Genomic DNA, 22,956 nt, shown 5'->3' with positions numbered 1-22,956 from the left:
GCCTGAAACGTTTCCCCTTTAATTCCAGAAATAATTCATTTCTATGTTCTATTTGTCGGTTCTGATTAAACAGGCTGGTTTTCTTACTGACTTAAATATGTAAATGAGCTCTTTTCTGACTGGATGCCCTGTGTTGTGCTTAACGTGGAACAAATGGTCACATTTGGACTGAAATGATCTTCAGCCACTCCTTTTGGCTGTGACATCACAACCATGAGCTCAAAATGGTCTGTTTTTGCTGCCAAACTGCCATTTACACAAATTTGACCTTAATGATGTTTAAACAGCACAACAACTCAAGCCTCGAGGGTTTATACTGTTTTCACAGTTTTCCATGATACGGGCCCTTTAAGGAACAGACATTCCGTTAACTGTCCGGCTGTGCTTTCACCCGGGCGGATCTCACCGGTCCTCAGTCCTGCGGCTGCTCCTCTCGTAGGCCGACGCAGGTGGAGGTGAGGCAGAGCCGCGCCTCCTCCTCCTCTCTGCGCTCCGCAGCATGGATCTCTCTAGATCCCTCTCTCTCTCTCTTTCCCACTCTCTCTCCCAGTCCCGCTCTCTCTCCCGCTCCCGGTCACGCTCTCTCTCCCTCTCCCGGTCACGCTCTCTCTCCCGCTCGCGGCTGCTGGACGGTGTGCGGGGCGTCAGCATTGCTTCTCGATCCCTGCTCCGATCTGTTTAAGGGGAAAACAGAAACTCAGTCACAGCCAGACCGCAAAACCAGCACCGGAAAAATTTTAAAGGGCCAATATAATGTTTTTTATTTTGTTCTCACTCCCTGAGGCCTCCAAGGGTTCATGTACCAAATACATACTGTGCCTTTAAGACTGATATGTAAACTGATATGTAAATGAGCTCTGTTCTGACTGGCTGCCCCATATTGTACCTCATCCTAGCTGAAACACTCCTTATACCTTCATCATGGGTGGGCGGAGCTAAACTGTTGCAGGCTGCATAGATGGATGTGTGTAAATGTACAGATCACAAAAACAAAGAATTCGAAACAGGCTGTTCTTGCAGTTTAGTTTCCATTTATAAACTCAGGAGTGAATGATGCACTTTGAGTAACGAATATTCAGTTTTCCAAAATCTGGGATTTTCAAACAGCAAACCAATAAATAAACACATAAACGCATGCATAAAAACGGGAAGAGATCCTACCGTTTGACTCCACCTGACTCTTCTTCGGGATCCTGTACACCTCCTGAAAGACAAATCCACAAAACTCTATCATCTCCAATAAATGAACGTTCCAAATAAGCCATCAGTTTATTCCTGTGACAACACTCGGGCTCTTGCACAGGTGATCAATAGACTTTCATCCTCTGTTTAAACACGGTTTCAGTCCCTCAGTATAAACAGAACCGGGCTCTTGTGTAGGGGGTGTTTATTACAGTTGCAGCCCCTCGATGTAAACGGAACCAGGTTTTCATGTATGGCACGTTCCAGATTTCAGGTTGTTTACACACTGCTGCCTGGTTCTACCAGGAAGAACTACATTCCATGGCTTGTATAAGGAAAACTTTAATATCTAGCTGCATTACTACAGGCTCCAGATGTGTAGCGGCTCGCTGCGACTGTCTTCCCTGCCGTTTTGACGCCGTAAAGAAGCAGCAGGTAAAGATGCGTAAGTGAGGACCATGGATTTAAAAACATGATTATGTGGCATTTTTAGAGTTTTAAATGTACATAAACTCGATTAAGCCTTAAACTCAGCTCATAAACAGTCGCCTCAGACTGACGCAGGAATCTGCAGACGACAGCCAAGCAGCTCAGACTCAGCCAGACTGCTAAAATCAGGGTGAAAGTCGTGTAGCGTAACCGGCTGTATCCTCTTACCTTCAGGTCCTTCCAGCTGTCCAGCAGACGTGCAGCCATCTCACTGATGTCAGCAGCTCTGATCTGAGGCTCTTGGCTCCTCTCGCTCTCCACGTCAGACACGGCCTCCTCCTCATCCTGGGACGGCGTGCCTACAGCTGCACTTTCGCCCACCGTCGCCACACCTTCCGTAGCTACTGCGGTGCCCAAGGACGGAACCTCCGGTGCTATAGAAGCTGAAGTGGGAGCAGCGCTCTCCTCAGGAACCAGAGGAGCCTCTGCTGATGTCTTCTCTGCAGAGCTGGTCTCCAAGTTCATAGCTGAGGAATCTGATGTTGCGCTAACAGCTGTAGTGTCAGAGGCAGGCGTGGTGTCCATAGTGACTTCGGAAGGTTCCGCAGCCACATCGGTGGTGGTGATGTTTACGTCTGGGGCTGAAGCTGAAGGCTCAGAAGACTCGCTCTTCACAGAGGCTCCAGTGCTGACCGTCCCCACGTCAGGAACTTCCACAGAAGTGCTAGTATCTTCTTCAGCTTTGACGCTGGCAGGACCACAGGGCTGATCTTCGGCAGGTGCCTCTGCTTGGTCGCTTAACTCTGTAAGTTCAGGTTCACACTTGGCCTCCTCCACCACAGATTTCTCCTCATCCTCAACGATCTGGTTCTCCTCAGCCTGAGCAGGTTGGTCCTCGTCTTTCTTGATGGTCGCTTTCTCCTCAGCTTCTTGCTCCTCTGGGCCATCGTCCTTACCATCCTCTTCCACTTGTTCTGGCTTTGACTCCGCACTCTCCTCCACATCTGAAGGTTTCACTGCTGGCTCTCCTTCAGCCTGGGTCTCCGCACTGGTCTCTTGCTTTTCTGCAGCGTCCAATCTGACCTCCTCCTCCATCTCCTCCTCTTCTTCATCCTCCTCCTTACCGTCAGAGGCTTTGCTGGCATCTGACAGAGCACTGTCCAGGCTGTTCTCACTGATGATCTTCAGGCGGCGGTAGACGGCGCGTTTCGGCGTGTCTCCGTCCAGCTCCGGGGCCAGTTTTGCTGGAGGTCCGTCAGGGGTGTTTAAAGGCGTCTGAGCGCGGGAGGTGCTCTCGCTGGAGTAACCGTCCTGCTCCGGAGGCTGGCCAAGCGGACGGCTCTGGGCCAAGCGCTGGATGCACTGCAGCACACGGCTCTCCTCCAGCATGTTTTTGTTGGAGATGGGCAGCACGGCTAGAGCTTTCATTATCTGCACAGACAGAGAACAACAGCACAGTGAGGTTTGAGGTGTTCAAGAAGAACAGAAACTTTTTCTTCTAGCTCGGTTAACTGTGTGAATGTGTTGTTACAGTGCAGGGGTCTTTAAATGAAATTCAATAAGGTCCAGTAAGAGAAAATGTATAATCTGATAACTGCAGAAAATCAGATTGTGTCAGTAACTGGTTCAGTGTGTTTACACTTAATAATCTGATAACTGCAGAAAATCAGATTGTGTCAGTAACTGGTTCAGTGTGTTTACACTTAATAATCTGATAACTGCAGTAAATCAGATTGTGTCAGTAACTGGTTCAGTGTGTTTACACTTAATAATCTGATAACTGCTGTAAATCAGATTGTGTCAGTAACTGGTTCAGCGTGTTTACACTTAATCTGATAACTGCTGTAAATCAGATTGTGTCAGTAACTGGTTCAGTGTGTTTACACTTAATAATCTGATAACTGCAGAAAATCAGACTGTGTCAGTAACTGGTTCAGTGTGTTTACACTTAATAATCTGATAACTACAGAAAATCAGATTGTGTCAGTAACTGGTTCAGTGTGTTTACACTTAATAATCTGATAACTGCAGAAAATCAGACTGTGCCAGTAACTGGTTCAGCGTGTTTACACTTAATAATCTGATAACTGCAGTAAATCAGACTGTGTCAGTAACTGGTTCAGTGTGTTTATACTTAATAATCTGATAACTACAGTAAATCAGACTGTGTCAGTAACTGGTTCAGTGTGTTTACACTTAATAATCTGATAACTGCAGAAAATCAGACTGTGCCAGTAACTGGTTCAGCGTGTTTACACTTAATAATCTGATAACTACAGAAAATCAGACTGTGCCAGTAACTGGTTCAGCGTGTTTACACTGAATAATCTGATAACTGCAGAAAATCAGACTGTGTCAGTAACTGGTTCAGTGTGTTTACACTTAATAATCTGATAACTGCAGAAAATCAGACTGTGTCAGTAACTGGTTCAGTGTGTTTACACTTAATAATCTGATAACTACAGTAAATCAGACTGTGCCAGTAACTGGTTCAGTGTGTTTACACTGAATAATCTGATAACTGCAGAAAATCAGACTGTGCCAGTAACTGGTTCAGTGTGTTTACACTGAATAATCTGATAACTGCAGAAAATCAGACTGTGTCAGTAACTGGTTCAGTGTGTTTACACTTAATAATCTGATAACTGCAGAAAATCAGACTGTGTCAGTAACTGGTTCAGTGTGTTTACACTTAATAATCTGATAACTACAGTAAATCAGACTGTGCCAGTAACTGGTTCAGTGTGTTTACACTGAATAATCTGATAACTGCAGAAAATCAGACTGTGCCAGTAACTGGTTCAGTGTGTATACACTGAATAATCTGATAACTGCAGAAAATCAGACTGTGTCAGTAACTGGTTCAGTGTGTTTACACTTAATAATCTGATAACTGCAGAAAATCAGACTGTGTCAGTAACTGGTTCAGTGTGTTTACACTTAATAATCTGATAACTACAGTAAATCAGACTGTGCCAGTAACTGGTTCAGTGTGTTTACACTTAATAATCTGATTACTGCAGAAAATCAGACTGTGTCAGTAACTGGTTCAGTGTGTTTACACTTAATAATCTGATAACTGCAGAAAATCAGACTGTGTCAGTAACTGGTTCAGTGTGTTTACACTTAATAATCTGATAACTACAGTAAATCAGACTGTGCCAGTAACTGGTTCAGTGTGTTTACACTGAATAATCTGATAACTGCAGAAAATCAGACTGTGCCAGTAACTGGTTCAGTGTGTTTACACTGAATAATCTGATAACTGCAGAAAATCAGACTGTGTCAGTAACTGGTTCAGTGTGTTTACACTTAATAATCTGATAACTGCAGAAAATCAGACTGTGTCAGTAACTGGTTCAGTGTGTTTACACTTAATAATCTGATAACTACAGTAAATCAGACTGTGCCAGTAACTGGTTCAGTGTGTTTACACTGAATAATCTGATAACTGCAGAAAATCAGACTGTGCCAGTAACTGGTTCAGTGTGTATACACTGAATAATCTGATAACTGCAGAAAATCAGACTGTGTCAGTAACTGGTTCAGTGTGTTTACACTTAATAATCTGATAACTGCAGAAAATCAGACTGTGTCAGTAACTGGTTCAGTGTGTTTACACTTAATAATCTGATAACTACAGTAAATCAGACTGTGCCAGTAACTGGTTCAGTGTGTTTACACTTAATAATCTGATTACTGCAGAAAATCAGACTGTGTCAGTAACTGGTTCAGTGTGTATACACTGAATAATCTGATAACTGCAGAAAATCAGACTGTGTCAGTAACTGGTTCAGTGTGTTTACACTTAATAATCTGATAACTGCAGAAAATCAGACTGTGTCAGTAACTGGTTCAGTGTGTTTACACTTAATAATCTGATAACTACAGTAAATCAGACTGTGCCAGTAACTGGTTCAGTGTGTTTACACTGAATAATCTGATAACTGCAGAAAATCAGACTGTGCCAGTAACTGGTTCAGTGTGTTTACACTTAATAATCTGATTACTGCAGAAAATCAGATTGTGTCAGTAACTGGTTCAGTGTGTTTACACTGAATAATCTGATAACTGCAGAAAATCAGACTGTGGCAGTAACTGGTTCAGTGTGTATACACTGAATAATCTGATAACTGCAGAAAATCAGACGGTGGCAGTAACTGGTTCAGTGTGTATACACTGAATAATCTGATAACTGCAGAAAATCAGACGGTGGCAGTAACTGGTTCAGTGTGTTTACACTGAATAATCTGATAACTGCAGAAAATCAGACTGTGTCAGTAATTGGTTCAGCGTGTTTACACTTAATAATCTGATAACTGCAGAAAATCAGACGGTGGCAGTAACTGGTTCAGTGTGTATACACTGAATAATCTGATAACTGCAGAAAATCAGACGGTGGCAGTAACTGGTTCAGTGTGTATACACTGAATAATCTGATAACTGCAGAAAATCAGATTGTGTCAGTAACTGGTTCAGTGTGTTTACACTGAATAATCTGATAACTGCAGAAAATCAGACTGTGTCAGTAACTGGTTCAGCGTGTTTACACTTAATAATCTGATAACAGCAGAAAATCAGATTGTGTCAGTAACTGGTTCAGTGTGTATACACTGAATAATCTGATAACTGCAGAAAATCAGACGGTGGCAGTAACTGGTTCAGTGTGTTTACACTTAATAATCTGATAACTGCAGAAAATCAGATTGTGTCAGTAACTGGTTCAGCGTGTTTACACTTAATAATCTGATAACTACAGAAAATCAGATTGTGTCAGTAACTGGTTCAGTGTGTATACACTGAATAATCTGATAACTGCAGAAAATCAGACTGGGTCAGTAACTGGTTCAGTGTGTTTACACTTAATATTCTGATAACTGCAGAAAATCAGATTGTGTCAGTAACTGGTTCAGCGTGTTTACACTTAATAATCTGATAACTGCAGAAAATCAGATTGTGTCAGTAACTGGTTCAGCGTGTTTACACTTAATAATCTGATAACTGCAGAAAATCAGATTGTGTCAGTAACTGGTTCAGCGTGTTTACACTTAATAATCTGATAACTGCAGAAAATCAGATTGTGTCAGTAACTGGTTCAGCGTGTTTACACTTAATAATCTGATAACTGCAGAAAATCAGACTGTGGCAGTAACTGGTTCAGCGTGTTTACACTTAATAATCTGATAACTGCAGAAAATCAGACTGTGGCAGTAACTGGTTCAGCGTGTTTACACTTAATAATCTGATAACTGCAGAAAATCAGACTGTGGCAGTAACTGGTTCAGCGTGTTTACACTCAATAATCTGATAACTGCAGAAAATCAGATTGTGTCAGTAACTGGTTCAGCGTGTTTACACTCAATAATCTGATAACTGCAGAAAATTAGATTGTGTCAGTAACTGGTTCAGCGTGTTTACACTTAATAATCTGATAACTACAGAAAATCAGATTGTGTCAGTAACTGGTTCAGTGTGTTTACACTTAATAATCTGATAACTACAGAAAATCAGATTGTGTCAGTAACTGGTTCAGTGTGTTTACACTTAATAATCTGATAACTGCAGAAAATCAGATTGTGTCAGTAACTGGTTCAGCGTGTTTACACTTAATAATCTGATAACTGCAGAAAATCAGATTGTGTCAGTAACTGGTTCAGCGTGTTTACACTTAATAATCTGATAACTACAGAAAATCAGATTGTGTCAGTAACTGGTTCAGTGTGTTTACACTTAATAATCTGATAACTGCAGAAAATCAGACTGTGGCAGTAACTGGTTCAGCGTGTTTACACTTAATAATCTGATAACTGCAGAAAATCAGATTGTGTCAGTAACTGGTTCAGCGTGTTTACACTTAATAATCTGATAACTACAGAAAATCAGATTGTGTCAGTAACTGGTTCAGTGTGTTTACACTTAATAATCTGATAACAGCAGAAAATCAGAGGATTATGATCGCATTATTATTTGCATGTAAACGCACTGATTGCTAGTACTGTTACCCAGTATAAGGATCAGGTATCAGAAAGGAAAAAGTAGAACTGGTGCATCCCAAATTATTATTACTCTTATTCTTTACTGAAATGATGTCATGTACACGCACTAAATTTGTTGTGGGTTTTTATAATACGCAAATTACGGACTGAGCTTAATGGGATTTCTGCTTTGCTGTGGTACCGGACTGGTACCGGACTGGTCCCGTGTCGTAACGACCCACTTAAACATTTATGAGAATTACTAAACACCACTGGTCATGTTTTTTTTTCGGTAAGCATCGAGAAAATCCTTTTCTTGCTTGCACTGTGTGGGTGTATGTGCGTGTAGGTTTACCTCCAGCTGCAGTTTGATGTTGTTAACAGAGCTGCTTTTAGCCTCAGAAAGGTCAGCCATGAATATCCACAGCAGCGAAAGGCCATGATGATCCAGAAACTGCTTCAGGCATGAATGATTCTGGGTGTTCTGCAATAAAGCACACCACGTTAACATCCACATCTTAAAAAATCCAGATTATTTGTGTTTCTGAGCAACATGCACAGAAGGCCTGGGCCATACGACGGTCGTGCGATAGGTTCGGAGTATGTGATGGCGCAGTCAGTACTTTGAGAGCCTGTCATGGAGTTGACTTTGTGCCAGAAATTTCAAATAACATAATACAATCAGCAAGGAAACTGTTAAACAGCAAAACGGACAGAATGACTCGGATCAAACTTAATTTAACAAAAAAGATGACGACTCATTTTCACTCATTTCCTTTTGTCCATTTTGCTGATACATTTCTTGCCTCTGAATTGTTTTAGCACTTTTTTCCAGGGGCCGGGGGTCTCAGAAGAGGGCACTGACCTGCACTGTCTACTGACCTAGTGTTTTGGAGTGACAGATCTTCTGACACATAGCCACACCCACTTTGTCAGCGGTGAACCGGCCCAAACGTGGCACATTATATTCGCATTTGCAACACAGATACCCTTTTTTTTTGCTTGTGGATGTAATTCTTTTATTGTAAATTAGCTCCATATGTTTACATCTACAAGGTGGACTGACAAGTCAGAGACGACAGCTCATCTGCTGCTGCACAGTTTGTGTTGGTCATCCTCTAGTCCTTCATCAGTGGTCACAGGACGCTGCCCACAGGACGCTGCCCACAGGACGCTGCCCACAGGACGCTGCCCACAGGACGCTGCCCACAGGACGCTGCAGGCTTGATATTTTTGGTTGGTGGACTGTTCTCAGTCCAGCAGAGACACTGAGGTGTTTAAAAACTCCAGCACTGCTGTGTCTGATCCACTCAGACCAGCGCAACACACACTAACACACCACCACCACGTCAGTGGTACTGCTGTGCTGACCCTCTCACCCTCTACAGAGTGAGAACTGATGAGATGGACAATGAATACAAGGCGGTGGATTTAATGTATGCACACACCTGGATGAGTTTGATGCAGGTGAGTCTCTGCTCCATGGTCTCCACTCGCACCATCAGCCTGCAGAGCGAGATCACCTGTTTCTCATCACTCAGACCCTCTCCGTTCTCCAGCAAGGCCTCCAGCTCCTCGTCCAACTGCAACACAAACATCAACAACGTCAGGAAGGCCCTCTCTGAGAAGCTTCAGCACTCCGGGTCAGACTCCACGAAAACGCTGCGTGGTCATTACGCAGGGCTGCACCATGCATCAGCAGCCAAAGCGCTGCTCACCAATAAACGGGGGAATTTAATTATTATTATTACTATTATTGGTCTGACGGTGGAATTACAGGTGATGACTCCTTCCCTTTCCACTGTATTCCACTGCTCTGGTTAGGAGCAGGATTAAAGTGGACAGCCAGACCAGATTTTATACTGTGAAAAATGTACGTTGCTTTTTAAACGCTTCCTAAATGAAACAAGCACGACTGCACAAACCACCATATGGTAACTGATTTGTTTCCACTTTCATTTTTACTGTTCCATTAATTATTAAACATAAACACGTATTTTATTGCCAATTATTTAATCACATACACACACAGTTGCATGTGCAAAGGTTTGGGTGCCCCCATGTTTGACGCACAATTGCTGTTTATTTATTGCTTATTTAACATTAATTGAGGAACAAATCTAACAAAATATTGCCTGTGCAAAAAGAAGATTTTATATTATGAAATGTTATATTTAAATTTTTTCCCCCAATTTGTGAAACTCAGTAAATAAACAAACTGTGCAGTAAAGCTTGGCAAAAAAATGTAAATTAAAAACGTTTATTTAACTTTATGCCTATTAGAAGACGAATTAACATAGGAATCTGACCAGGGGTCTCGGGTCTCTGGTGTGAACGGTGCATAACCAGCCCAAGGAAACTCTCTTTATATGAGTAAATAGGAATTATCACCACCATAGGATGACCATACAGCACAGCTGGCTCAAGCCACTTTAAAGAGATGAGGAGGAGTTTCTATATGAAAGCAAATGAAAGCAATATAGAGCACATTCTTCAACGGACCCCCCCCCCCCCCGATTTTTATGAGACACCCCCCCCACACACACACTCACACAGTTATGGACTCTTATTATATCACTCAGTGCACTAACGTGATTCTGCCCCTCCAGAAACAGGATTACTTGCATTGTGTAATTTCAGAAACAGTATTTATGGACTGGAGGGGGCAGTGAAGTCTCGGAGCAATTAGGAGGTGTCAGGTGACCTGATTCAGCTCGGCATCGTTCCCTCCACACTTGCTCACTTCCACAGACTAAAGGCCGCGGTTTCAGCTCGGCCCAGTGAAAGTGGGAGGCGCAGACGATGTCCGAGCCGTTAGGACGTTCTCTATGGCTCGGATCGATTTGCCGTAAATGGTCAACACGCATACCGTGGTGAGAGCGCTGACTGTCTCTTTCTTCCGTGATCGTTCTCTCTGTTTCTTTCCTCCCGCCGCTCGCACGCTCACTCGGTTCTCTCCGCCCAGGAAACCCCGACAGCTCTGCGCTCCGCAGAAACACTTCTGAGCCTCTTTCCTGAGAAAGGGATGCAGAAAGTCAGAAATGAGAGATGTAATAAAGACTTTTAAGGTAAAAGGCATGCATGATGTAAAGCAGCTGAAGACGGACATAAAATAGACAAAAATACTCATTTTCAACATAAGATTAACATTAATTTTCATCTCAGAGCTTTCAGGAACTAGTTAGCCGATACTACATCTGATAAATCTGATAAAAGACGTTAGAAGGTATTTAATAAACCTATACGAATAGAGAGTAAAATGACGTTTGAACTCCATACTCCAGTGTAGAGTCAGACACCTCCTGTCTTACTACCGCAATTTACTATAATATATTTACATAAATTTGCTTTAAAATTTACTGTTTTCATGACTATTGAAATATTCAAACAGCTGGACTCACATCCAACACAAAGCGCTAAGGATTATTAAATTCTATCTGCCGTTTAGTTTCATCATGATTTGGGAGTTTTTTTTAAACCCTCTGGGGTTGACGAGCGCGATGGTGTGTCAAATTAGAAAGTTCTCTGCGTGTCTATTAATATTTTTGTGATGATCCAGCTCAGAAATCCATTTCAAACCCATCCTGAATCTGTAGAGCCGCTCTTTCCATTCCATCCGATCTCGAGATCTCCGGAGTTATGAGCCTATGAAGAGGGGCTGAGATACACGTCATCTGCCTCTCGGCGCGTGGAGCTGGTGGATTCGTGTGTCCATCTACGTTATGTGTGAAACTGACCAATGGGACACTAAGGACACTTCATTTTTTGTTCCCTCGCTTCGGACACAGACGCGAGTGGTGTGTAAAAAGTCTGTAATTCCCTTTTTGTGCACCTGATACAGCTAATCAGGGACTTCAGCAGCATTTCAATATTACATATAGCGCCAGGGTGACAGCGGCTTTAGAAGAACTTGTTACCCGTATCTCTGGAACTGGTAATCGAAGGTCAGCTCTGTGCCAGCGTTCACAGCTTTGGTGGTAAAGAAGCCGACTCTGAGCTGACCGTTCACGGTCCACTGTGGAAAGAAAAAGAGTTGAATCAGCAAATACAACGACCTTGTCTGAAAACGAAGACACCATGGCAGCCGTCCACAATGACTAACCGTCCAAACGGGGGAACGAGACGCCACACAGAGAGAAAGAACTGGATAAAGTTGCAGTAAAAGCTCCTGTACAGCACTGACCTTCTGAGTTTCACAGTTGGGCTCACAGCTGTGGTTCATGAAACGTGAGCAGTTGCCTTTCAGCGTGGCGTCGATGATCTGTGAACGGAACCAAAGGTCATTTTTCTCAGACTGTCAAGATCATGTCTATTAAAGCAAAAAGCCACAAGAGGCCACGCGTTACTTTTATTAAGGGGTGTTGTTCTGGAATGGTGGTCCCAAACTGGGATATGCAAAAAAGCTGATGTTTGATGTTTATATGTAAAAGACGATGTTGGAGAAGAACGCATTCCTCTCTGGTTCATAACAAACATGTTTGATAATTTCATTTATAAGGCTTAGAGTAATGAAAAGAAGAGAAAAGAGCGACTTACTGCTTTTATAAAACGGCTGCAAGGCAACATGATCAAATGCACTTCTGTTCAACAAACAGTATTTTAACAAATAATTTTTAAAAAATAAATAAATTTTTTTTTTTAATCTATCGATCATTCTCCCACCATTCAGTGTAATCAACTACACTCTTAAAATAAAGGTTCTTCAAGGGTTCTGTAGTAAACAAAATGGTTCTATAAACAACCATGAACACTCAAAAAATCCTTTACATGATTAAAGAGTTATTTGCGTCATAAAATGGTTCTTCAGATTAATTCAGAAGAATGTGCTGTAGATGGTTCTGTATAGAACCTGCTATGAAAAGGGATCCATTTAGTACCAAAAAGGGTTCTGCTTGTGTGACGTCACATTCGCACATTTTTAAAATGCAGCTCTTTTGCGAGTATTTCAAGTTATCAAATTCCAGAAAACAAAAATATTGTGACAATATATCATGAAAATGTCTTAAAGTATCATGATATTTTTCCCATCGCCCACCCCTACAATAGACTAATGTTGCCAAGCAACAAAGGTTCAAAGACTATTCCATGAACAACAAAATGGATTTAACTTATGGAAATTAAAGGTGACTTTTTCTAAATTTCTGTGTATGGCAATGATATCAACCAGACATCCACCTAAATAAAATGTCTATATCTCTGTTGCAGTCATGGCGACCCGTGGTTCCTATCTCTACCACTGTAAATAAATCAGAACCATTTCACACACACACACACACACACACACACACACACCAAACACAAACACACACACACACACACAACACCAACACACACACACACACACAAAAAATAACTTGCATCTCTTAATAAATATTCAACAAGACATAAGGAAGTGGTGTTGACCTCATTATTCTTCAAAGCCATGAAGTAGTAGTGGATGTTCTTGCTGCGAGCGTACTCCTTCACCCGGGACTTAAACTCCCTGTGATCTAGAACCTCGCCACAGTACTCCAGCACAAAGGTGTTCCTGAAGCAAATCGAACAAAACTCAGTTATATTATCCATCACCATTTCTCAGTCTCATTCAGATGGACGATCTGAGGTTGGAGGTACTCACGGCTGAAGGTCCTGGGCAGCCCGCAAACCCCAGCCTTTACTTTCTGTCAGAATGACTTCAACGTCTGCATGCTGCTTCATCTGGAAGCGTCGGTTGGAGCAATATGTTCCATTCAAGCATCGAGATGAGCTTTTCAAGAAGGGAAAGGGATACGGAGATTACTTCTCAGGTCATTATCACAGTCATTATGTTATCATCTCTATTCATGGTCACTGTCGAGACCAGGCCTGTCACAATTATTACATGTGCAATTTTATTTTAGCCACCCATCATTATTTTCTACAGTTGTCAGTGTTCAGAATCACTGCAAATCATGTAAATAAAAAAGCCCAAGACTGAAATGTCATGCATCTTACGAAAACACCACATACACACTAGTGAAGACACACACTAGACGGCAACCCTATCTGTAGCGCCTGAAGAGCAGTTGGGGGTTTGGTGCCTTGCTCAAGGCTACTGTCAGCTCAGGGGATTGAACCGGCAACCTTCCGGTCGCAAGGCTGGTTCCCTAACCTCCGACAGGGCTGGAGATTAAGGAATCAGCTGCAAAGCTAAATAAACTGTGACACAAAGTTAAACATTACTCATGTTTACATACCACTCAATCATCAGCAGCCGATTTAAGCAATCTTCTCCACAGGCCATAACACCTCGCGCCCGCTCCTCCCTCGAAAGAACAGCACACTCGCACTGCATTCGCTTAATGTCCCGATGAGACTTGTTCTTCTTGCTATTAAGGCAGAGATCAGCATAATCAGTTAGTCAACGGTACACACAAATCATCAGTACACAGCGTTACACTCAGCGTTAGAGCATAAGCGCAGAGTTCAAACATAACAGCCAACATGGTGATAAACATTTATAGGATTCAAACAGAAGCTGGTAAGATCAGCTTTTCTGCGGTTAATTCATTCTTCATCAGACCAGTGGTAGCAAAGCAAACGTCATCAAATTTAGGGCACCAACTGTCAAACACTTTCATTTCAGAATAAAAAAAATTACCTTGAATTTTAGAATGTACTCCAGATAAAAGCACTAAATGATGTTTGATAATTTCAGATGTTTCGCACTTAAAAAAAACGAATAAAAAAACTGAAGAACTGTAAGCAGATTGTTTCTCATCTCAATTATATGGTTTTCTACTACTTCATAATTTATTTTCTTTCTGCCTTGTAATTTTTTGTTTTTAATGAAACCAAGCATACAGAAATAATGTAATTGGTGTAATTGATAAATGATCAAATACATATTAAAGTAGCACAAATTGCTGTTCCAGTACAGGCGAGCAGAGAAAACGGCGCCTTTTAAATTACAAAAATACATAACGAAGGTTTGTAGGCTTCTCAAAGACCACTTTCTGTGTGAGCCTGAGCTAATTTTGACTGGTGGTTGACTTGGTCTGAATAAGTTTCCTTTGGCTCCGAACAGCTAGATAGTTTATACGTTTTATTATTGGAAATAAACGCAGCTGAGAACATGCTAACTAGATAGCAACCAGAGCAGCTGCATACAGATTTCACAGTGAGTGACTACATATAAAACTGGTTGTACTAATGTACTGTATTAAAAGAACACTTATACAACAGAGGAAAAAAAGAAAAGAGAACCCAGAAGAAGAACCAAAAAGAGATACTGACCGTTCTGTCAAGTAAATGTTCTCCTCAATGAGGTCAAAGTAAGCAGGCATCTTCTTCTGTCTGGCTTTGTCCTTCCAGGCAGCAGAGTCCAGGAAGTCTTTCAGGCTAAGCAATGGCCGTTGCACATCTTCTTGATCTAAGGATACCTTGGTTTCTTTAGAGTCTTTGCAGGCATCTCGCTCCTCCAAACACTCCCTTTTGCAAGCAAGCCCTGCTTCTGCCTCATTGTCGGACTCTGACTCCAATTCCGGGCGTCTCTTTTTGGGTGGGCCTCTGCCTCTGTGAGGCTTTTGGGCATCTTCTCTGGGAGGCTCTAGAATGATCTGACTCTCAAAAGGAGCATTTACAAAGCTACAGTTGCTGCTTATCTCATGGGCCTGGACAAAGGCAGATGAGACTTGACGTTCAGTAGAAGGTACAGCTGCTAGACTACTACCAAGTTCCTTTCTTTCATAGTCTTCGTCATTGTCATTGGTCAGAGAGTCTGGGTGAATCTGGCCCACCACTTCATGACACAGAGAAGGTATGGACGTGACTGGTCTATTTTTATGAGAGGCAATTGGCTGGGTCCAAACACCGCTGCCGGGCCCAACAAATGCACTCTCAGCCTGGGGAGGCTGGGTACTGTGACTGCTGTCTGGTTGTTGAAACGTACTGCTTGGTTGCTCTGGTTGGACAAAGTCCCAGGCCGAATTAAAACTACCCTTGCCAATGAGATCATCTGAAGAACTGAAGTCTCCATGTTGTTCCTTTTCTCCTTTCCTTCCATGCCAACTGTCTGGTCTATCATAGTGGCGACCTAGGTCACACTGCCTTTGTGCATTCTCTGGAGCATGGGTGGGCGCTTGGCTGGTTGGGAGAATCTTTGGTCTTTCATGGACAGCGCAGTTCCTGTTTGATTCAGCCAGTGCACCAGTTGTCTCGGATTGGCTAGTGCTGTCAACCATGTTGCTCTGGGATTGGTAGATCACTTGCTCAGAAGAAAGTGAACATGCATCACCAGCAATAGGTGAGACATTATGTTTCCTATCTTCTGATGAAGACTGTGAGGTGTGACTATAAGGAAGTTCACTGTTAATGCCCTTATTCGACTCATTTCCTTGACATGTTAACTGCTGCCGTCCTGAAAGACTGAATGGGCTAGGAGATGATGCAGGCTGGTCAGCTATCTCATGGGTAAGGATTGAATTCTTTGGCACAATCACTACCGAATGTAGCCGCTTCAAAGAGCCCTGTCCATCATCTGTATCGGAATCAGAATCTTCTGTTTCGCTTTCCTCACTAAGACTTTTGCTGTCACAGTTTAAGGACTCAGACTCCTGAGTTTCATGCTTATACAAGTCATCTTTGCTCAGTTTCTCATGATTGGTATATTTCTCATCCAAATTGATAACAGTCAGATCAGAATTGCAATTTGATTTAGAGGGGACTTCAAGAACTTGATTTGCAGGGGACAGGATAGCTAAATGATCACTGGTTTGTTGCGTACCCGGATCAACCGGCTGAGTAGGAATTTCCTTTGCACAATCTCTTTGCTTTAATTCCTCAGACTTCAAGGAATGTACCACAGATTCTGGTATCTTTGAGCAGGGTTCTTCGAGGTTAGAATCACTGTTAAACTCTATTTTCTTGACTGAGATGACCTTCTTTACGGAGGCAGTATCTGGGTTTACCGTCTTCTTGGGGCTTTGATTTTCTGAAGTGTCCTGTCCAACGATATCCCATCGTGATTTTTTGGGAATACTACCCTTTTTCGTCATGCCAGCATCAGGCTTTATATTGAACTGCTCAGGTTCTTTGCAAGAAGTTTCAACTTTTGAATTAACAGGCATTGTACTAATGTCTTCATTGATGACCAACTGATGACCAAGTTTAGTGTTAGGTTTCAAGCATTCTCCATGTGGTAATTCTTTCACAGAAAGAGTGTCTGCCGATGACCCTGCTGAATCCTGACTCGGAGGGTAGCCCGGACAAGATGGCTCATTCAAGCTAAAAGAAACGTTACTGACGTTCGCTACATTAGTCTGTGCGTCTACCTGAAATTCATTGTTTACTAGAGTATCTGTTTGCGTTGCAAGTTGATCGTGGCCTTGGACAACAGTATGTTGGCTTACAGTAGTATTTAATTCTACATCTGCATTTTGGTGAAAATCATGGACAGCTGGGCACTGTGCATTACTACCAGAATCCTTGTTTCCACCTTGGAATCCAACATCTTGAGATGTTGAACTGTCCTTAGTTTGCTCCTTTTGTTGAGAAGAACTACTCTTTAATTTGGACTGATTACCATCTTGATGTTGAGAACCATCCACTTTTTTAAATTCTCCCTGAGACACAACTGTGTGGGAATCCAAGACTAACAGTTTCTTATTACTACTTAATTTGTCTATTGATTGTCCAACAGTCCCAGTTAAGCTAGATGAAGACTTGGACTCAGATTTTTTAGAGGATGAACTCAAGGACGCAGAAGATCGAGACTTTCTTCTGTGTTCCTCATCAGAATCTGGGGTGCCACTGCTTTTCTGGACCTTCTGCTCCGAAGACCTTGATGAAGTATCCAAGTTGGAACTTGATGTCTTAGTACTTACCTCAGATTTTGAATGGGAAGAAGACTTCTTATGACTGGCTTCGGATTCAGAGGAGCTTCTTTTGCTGGGTTCAGAGTCTTCCTTCTCCTTTCTTCCAGATCTTTCTGCTCTCGAATACGGTGCTCTTTTGTCTACCTCTGAAGAGCGAGAAGAATCTATGGACTTTGAGTCTCGGTAGGACTTCGAGTGAGATGATGACTTTGAATCTCTCTGCGAGCTAGAGTATGTTGAGGATCGGCTTGAGTCACTGCTTCGGGTCCTCGGTTTCCTGAGGTCGTCTTCAGAGTCTGAGCTGTCACGGGAACGTCCATCAGCTCTAGAGCGTGATCTCCTCCTTTCTCGATAAGGAGAACTTCGGTGGGACCTTCTTTCAGAATCGTGGTAATGTGACCTGTCCAACCTTGACTGCTTCTCGTGTCTTGATCTCTCCGATCTGGAATAGGAAGAAGCTGTTCGAGAACTTCGGGATCTAGACCGTGAACGACTCGTGGTCCTTCTTCGGTCAGAACGGGAAGACCGAGAAGATGTGTGCCTGGAGTCTCTTTCAGTTGTAGAACGGCTAGAACCCTTTTCATCCTTGTCTTCCTTCCTATCAGATCTGCACTTCTCTGAGACATCGGATTTGGAGCTGGTGGATTTCTTAACGTCTGTACTGTGACTATCAGACCTTGTTGCATTCTTGGTGTCACTAGACTTTTGGCTGGAAGATGTCCTATTAGATTCACCATCACCTGGAGAGCTCCCAGAGTGCTGGGGCTTCTTCTTGTCTTGAAGGTCAGAAACACTAAGGCGATCTTTACTATCTTTCCCAATATGGGAGGAATCAGTTGGTCCTTTGAGGCAAGCATCCAATTTGTCCTGAGCGCTGTCTTCCCTCTTAACTTTTTCAGAGGGACTATCAGTGACTGTTTTCATCTGGAATTGAGTCATTGAGGTTTCGGCTTCAATCTTCACTGGAGATTTCATTAAAATGTCAGTTTCTGAAGGGGTCTCATCTGAAACAACATTGACTACAGGAGTTTCCTCAACAACAGACACACTCAGAATCTGCTTCTTAAAATGCATCTTGCCAAGGTCAAGTTTTGTTTTGGGTGGGAGGGGTGCTGGGGGCTGTATTGTCTGGGCCTCCACAGCAGGAACATCAGTTTTCTCAACCTGCTCATTCTTGCTCTCACTACTTTGCCCCGCTTGGTCTGGAGAGGGCAAATTCGCAGATTGCACCATGGAAGAAATTTCATTTGCAGCTTTCTCTGAACTCGGTGTGGCAAAGAACACATTCTGGCGTGTCTTCTTAGTCTGCATGAAGCTGAAGGACACCTTCTGTCGACCCTGCTCCTCAAGATTCACCTTAGTCTTGGTTCCTTTAGGCAGGAGACGATTTGACAAAACAACTCTGGGAGCAAGACCTTTAAATATGACTTGCTTTGAGATGTTTTCAACCTTGATCTACAGAAAAACAAAAGAACAGAAAATATATATTATGGTACCAGCATAACATTTACTGAAAAGTAAACAATTTATATTTCACAAGTGAAATCTAACAGTGATACCCAAGTTTCTTTGCGCAATTTTTATCTTAAACATACTGAGTATTATCAAAGCTTTTAATTGCCTATTTCAGTTATTAAACTGTACTGGTCCAATTGCTCCATCTGACTGACTAGTTGAGCCACCTGACTTTTCAGACAAATTTCAAAATAAACAGGGATCTACTCAGACACCCATAGAAACCTGTCATTTACCCGTACATTCTTTTTAACAAACTAACATTATTATACCAATTACACAATTTTTTTTAAAACTTGTGTGACATATGCCACCTGAGCGTAAAATAATGGACACAAAAAATGCACATGATCATGTCCCATAAGACATTTTCACTAGATACAATTACAAAAAACAATTAAAAATGTCTAAGTTAAACAATCTTGCAATACTTTCAACTTTCCCAAAAAGAGAAGTATAAGATATTTAGACTAATTTTAAGAGGACTTGACTTGCCAAGACTTTTTTTTTTGGCAACATGACCACTGAAACGCCATCTTGCTGATGGATAAAAGGTTAAGCTTTGAAAAAGAAAGAAAAAAAAAAAAAGGCAATTTAAGAGACATACCGAACCATCGTGTGTCTTCTCCCTGAAGTCATCAGAAACATGCAAAACAGAAGATAATGCTGATTAAATCATTTGGAATCACTTCCCACATTTCCACAGCACTGATTTAATTTCCTTCGTATTAAAAAACACACGGACTCCACCAACATATGATTATTAACGCTTTCAACCAAAAGATGAGCCGGTTGCTCCTCATTAGGAATCAAATAATGAGGCTCCTAGGCAACAACTGGGTTACTCCTTCCTCAGAGGATTCTCTTTTTTTCTGCTGACCTTCATAGTGGAAACTCTCCGCAGGGGCAGTCGTGGAAAAAGGGAGTTGCATCTGTTCTTTTTGTCACTCATTATACTGACAATGTTTCTGACTCATGTGTATATATTATATACATGCCAGCATGTTCCTGCTATTCCTTTTATTACAGGACAAACATACGTTCCGATACAGTTCTATAGAACACATTTAGTGTGCCACGCTACAGCAAAAACATATTTTAATACTTTGAGAAATTTTCATAATGCACAATACAATTTTTTTTCAGATGTCTAAAAAACTGGAACAGAGGAAAAAAATGACCTAAATCCAGTTAAACGGGACTAATATTGCTCTCTTTATAATGAAACATGCAGTTGGTCAGTGTTGACAAGTGCTATATAAACATACATATATATGTATACACACACACAGCAGCCCTATCCGCTGCACCTGGGGAGCAACTGAAGGCTAGGTGTCTTGCTCAGTCATGTAGTCGGTGCTGGGGATCAAACCGGCAACCTTCCGGTCACAGGGCCAGTTCCCTAACCTCCAGCCCACGACTGCCCAGCAGTGAGGAGCTGAGCTTTCCCCTCCTCTGCTGTCCCTGCAGACGGGCAGAGTCGCCTACAGAGCGGCGCTAGTAGCTGATAATGAAGTGATGCTCTTTTTTTTGAGGGTCTCGTTTCAGAGGGAAGATCTCAACCACTGCCCTGCAGGTCAGTTCCAAGGGGTGAGGGTGAAAAGAAGAAATGGGACTGGGCCTCGGCGTTAATTATTAAAATCGTCACATCTTGATCCATGAAGGATTGAGTTTCTACCTGGGATGTTTTTGTGCAGGTTTAATCTGATGCTTATGCTGTTTTCGGTCCTCAGATTCCAGCTTAAAGTCAGAGAAAACCTGAGCCGGTAGACGGTCAGCTGACCTGAGCATCTGTAATATTTATACTTAAGAGCTCAGTTATCCAAAATCCCTCCACGATGACTAAACAGTTGGCGTTTGGAAGTGGAGAACCAGGATTAGAACCCCACTGAAGCAGGGCTCAACATTCCTGAAATGTGCAAGAGGAGCTAAAGATACACCAAGTTCAGACAAACCATCACAGTTCTCTAACATAGGCTAATGAAGATCTGAAGTCAGGGAGTGAGAGAGCAGCGTGGGTGAACATTACTATCGGATATCCAACAGAGGACATACATCGTAACCGATATTTAAACTGAGTAACGTAATTAGAGGTTAATTACACAATGGGCCCAGTGCTGGGCCTCAATTATCAATCGTTCCTAAGATTTCTTCGTTAAACCCCACTCATGCAGTTTTTACGAAAATCCTGACATTCAGCAGAAGTGAAAATGTGAGAACGGTTCTACGGGTTAAGAACACGTCATGACTTTTTCTTGAGAGGCCTTAAGAACAGACACACTGAGTGTGTTTACATGCACTTACTAGTCCGATCACTGCAGAAAATCAGATAACGGCGAAACTCCAGGTCTACAGGAGTCAGACAGTAATCAGATAACGGGGAAACTCCAGGTCTACAGGAGTCAGACAGTAATCAGATAACGGGGAAACTCCAGGTCTACAGGAGTCAGACAGTAATCAGATAACGGGGAAACTCCAGGTCTACAGGAGTCAGACAGTAATCAGATTTCTGCTTTGCGACCAACCAATAAACTCACAGAAGACGACGTAAACATAACGTTAAACTTCACACCGCAACCTTTTTTTTAAAACATCGTGCCACTTTAACCTGAAAATATGAACACAAATCATCTAGAAAAAGAAGATTTAAATCCTTTATTTGGTTTTTGGTTTCAGCGCCGCTCCAACAGTGTTTTGCTGCATCTCGCGACGTCCACCATCTGACCTCATGCAGACTAAGAAATTCCGAGTAAGAGTTCACATGCACTGAGAAATCTGATTACTGAGCCAAAATCCAGCCCCTTTATCGGATTCCTTAATCAGATTTCTAGATCGGAGTGCTGTGTTTACATGACCATTTGAATAACTGGATAACTGCGTCCATCCAATCATGATCTGATTATTGAGTGCATGTACACGCACCCAGCGACTACACTGATTTATCACTGACCAATTTTAATGTTTAATTTTTGTTTAAGTTCATTATTTTATCTGATTCTTTTCCGTTAAGAACTAATTTTTAATGGCATTTTAGCTGACGCTCTTATCCAGAGCGGCTTACAATTTGATCATTTTACACAATTGGCCTAACTGCATGTCTTTTGGACTGTGGGAGGAAACCCACGCAGACACGGGGAGAACATGCAAACTCCACACAGAGAGGACCCCGGTCGCCCGGCCGGGGAATCGAACCCAGGCCCTCCTCGCTGTGAGGCGACAGCGCTACCCACCACGCCACCGTGCCACTAGACATCTTTACTACGTGTGGTAGATGTAGACCACTAATAGTGGCTCAGAACTAAATCTACAGGAATAAGTGCAGTCGTCTTGTTCAGCGTCATGAGATCAGCCAGCAAAATAAAAGCCTCAACCCGAACCGCTCCTTTAACGAGAACCGGCAGTCATTCGGCTGTGCGGTCGTAGCTGAGGAGTTTACCTGAGCTCAGGATTCAGCAGTGAGTCCATTTTGCGGCAGGCCAAGCGTGGAGCAGCTTGAAGAAAGCTGCCTCACTGGAGGGAACCAGCTCAGAGAAGCAAGCCTTCCGATGTAATGCAACACCTGAGGACGAGATGACAAGTCCATTCAGACTCTGACCTCGTACATCAATCATTACACACTACGTTTAAGGTGCTTTTGTGTTTACCCTGTTTGGCGTGGACTTGAGACACTCTAGCATATCAGAATCTCACAGGCGTCAGCAGATAAAAACAAAGATCGGCATCAGACAGATGTTTAAATTCAGCTCTTAGCTGCACTACTTGCTGTGTGGTTGTCCGCTGTAATGGTTTATCATGACGTCTGTCTGTACAATGTTTGGGAAGAGTTTTATTGCCACGTTAATCCAAAAAAAATAAGTTTGCTAGCCTAGTGCTGCTCTCCTGGGCAACGCACATCCATGAATTTGGAGGTGGACGTTGTACAGACAAATACCATGATAACGTTAGAGCGAACAATCACACAGCAAGTAACGTAATTGATGTTACCTGCTGGTTCTGTACGAGACCAAAAACAAGTTAGTGCT

General features: G+C 42.5%; 1 protein-coding gene across 1 annotated transcript in view; it reads right to left on the bottom strand.

Moving 5' to 3' along the window:
- setd2 (SET domain containing 2, histone lysine methyltransferase) overlaps positions 1-22,956 on the bottom strand; it is a 42,475-nt gene that overhangs the window by 15,081 nt on the left and 4,438 nt on the right. The window contains exons 2-15 of the mRNA XM_037536221.1: positions 22,371-22,493; positions 19,542-19,563; positions 14,841-18,874; positions 13,802-13,933; positions 13,204-13,332; positions 12,990-13,113; positions 11,770-11,847; positions 11,504-11,601; positions 10,456-10,600; positions 9,035-9,169; positions 7,942-8,070; positions 1,840-3,042; positions 1,162-1,204; positions 407-674 (exon numbers count right to left, since the gene is read on the bottom strand). Coding sequence (XP_037392118.1) covers positions 407-674; positions 1,162-1,204; positions 1,840-3,042; positions 7,942-8,070; positions 9,035-9,169; positions 10,456-10,600; positions 11,504-11,601; positions 11,770-11,847; positions 12,990-13,113; positions 13,204-13,332; positions 13,802-13,933; positions 14,841-18,874; positions 19,542-19,563; positions 22,371-22,399 — 6,569 coding nt within the window. The 5' untranslated portion in view covers positions 22,400-22,493. The remainder of the gene's footprint in view (positions 1-406; positions 675-1,161; positions 1,205-1,839; positions 3,043-7,941; positions 8,071-9,034; positions 9,170-10,455; positions 10,601-11,503; positions 11,602-11,769; positions 11,848-12,989; positions 13,114-13,203; positions 13,333-13,801; positions 13,934-14,840; positions 18,875-19,541; positions 19,564-22,370; positions 22,494-22,956) is intronic.

The sequence above is a fragment of the Pygocentrus nattereri genome, chromosome 3 (genome assembly GCF_015220715.1).
Source record: "Pygocentrus nattereri isolate fPygNat1 chromosome 3, fPygNat1.pri, whole genome shotgun sequence".
Taxonomy (NCBI): Eukaryota; Metazoa; Chordata; class Actinopteri; order Characiformes; family Serrasalmidae; genus Pygocentrus; species Pygocentrus nattereri.
Note: the sequence above shows the minus strand (reverse complement) of the source record. Positions and strands in the feature narration are given on the sequence as shown.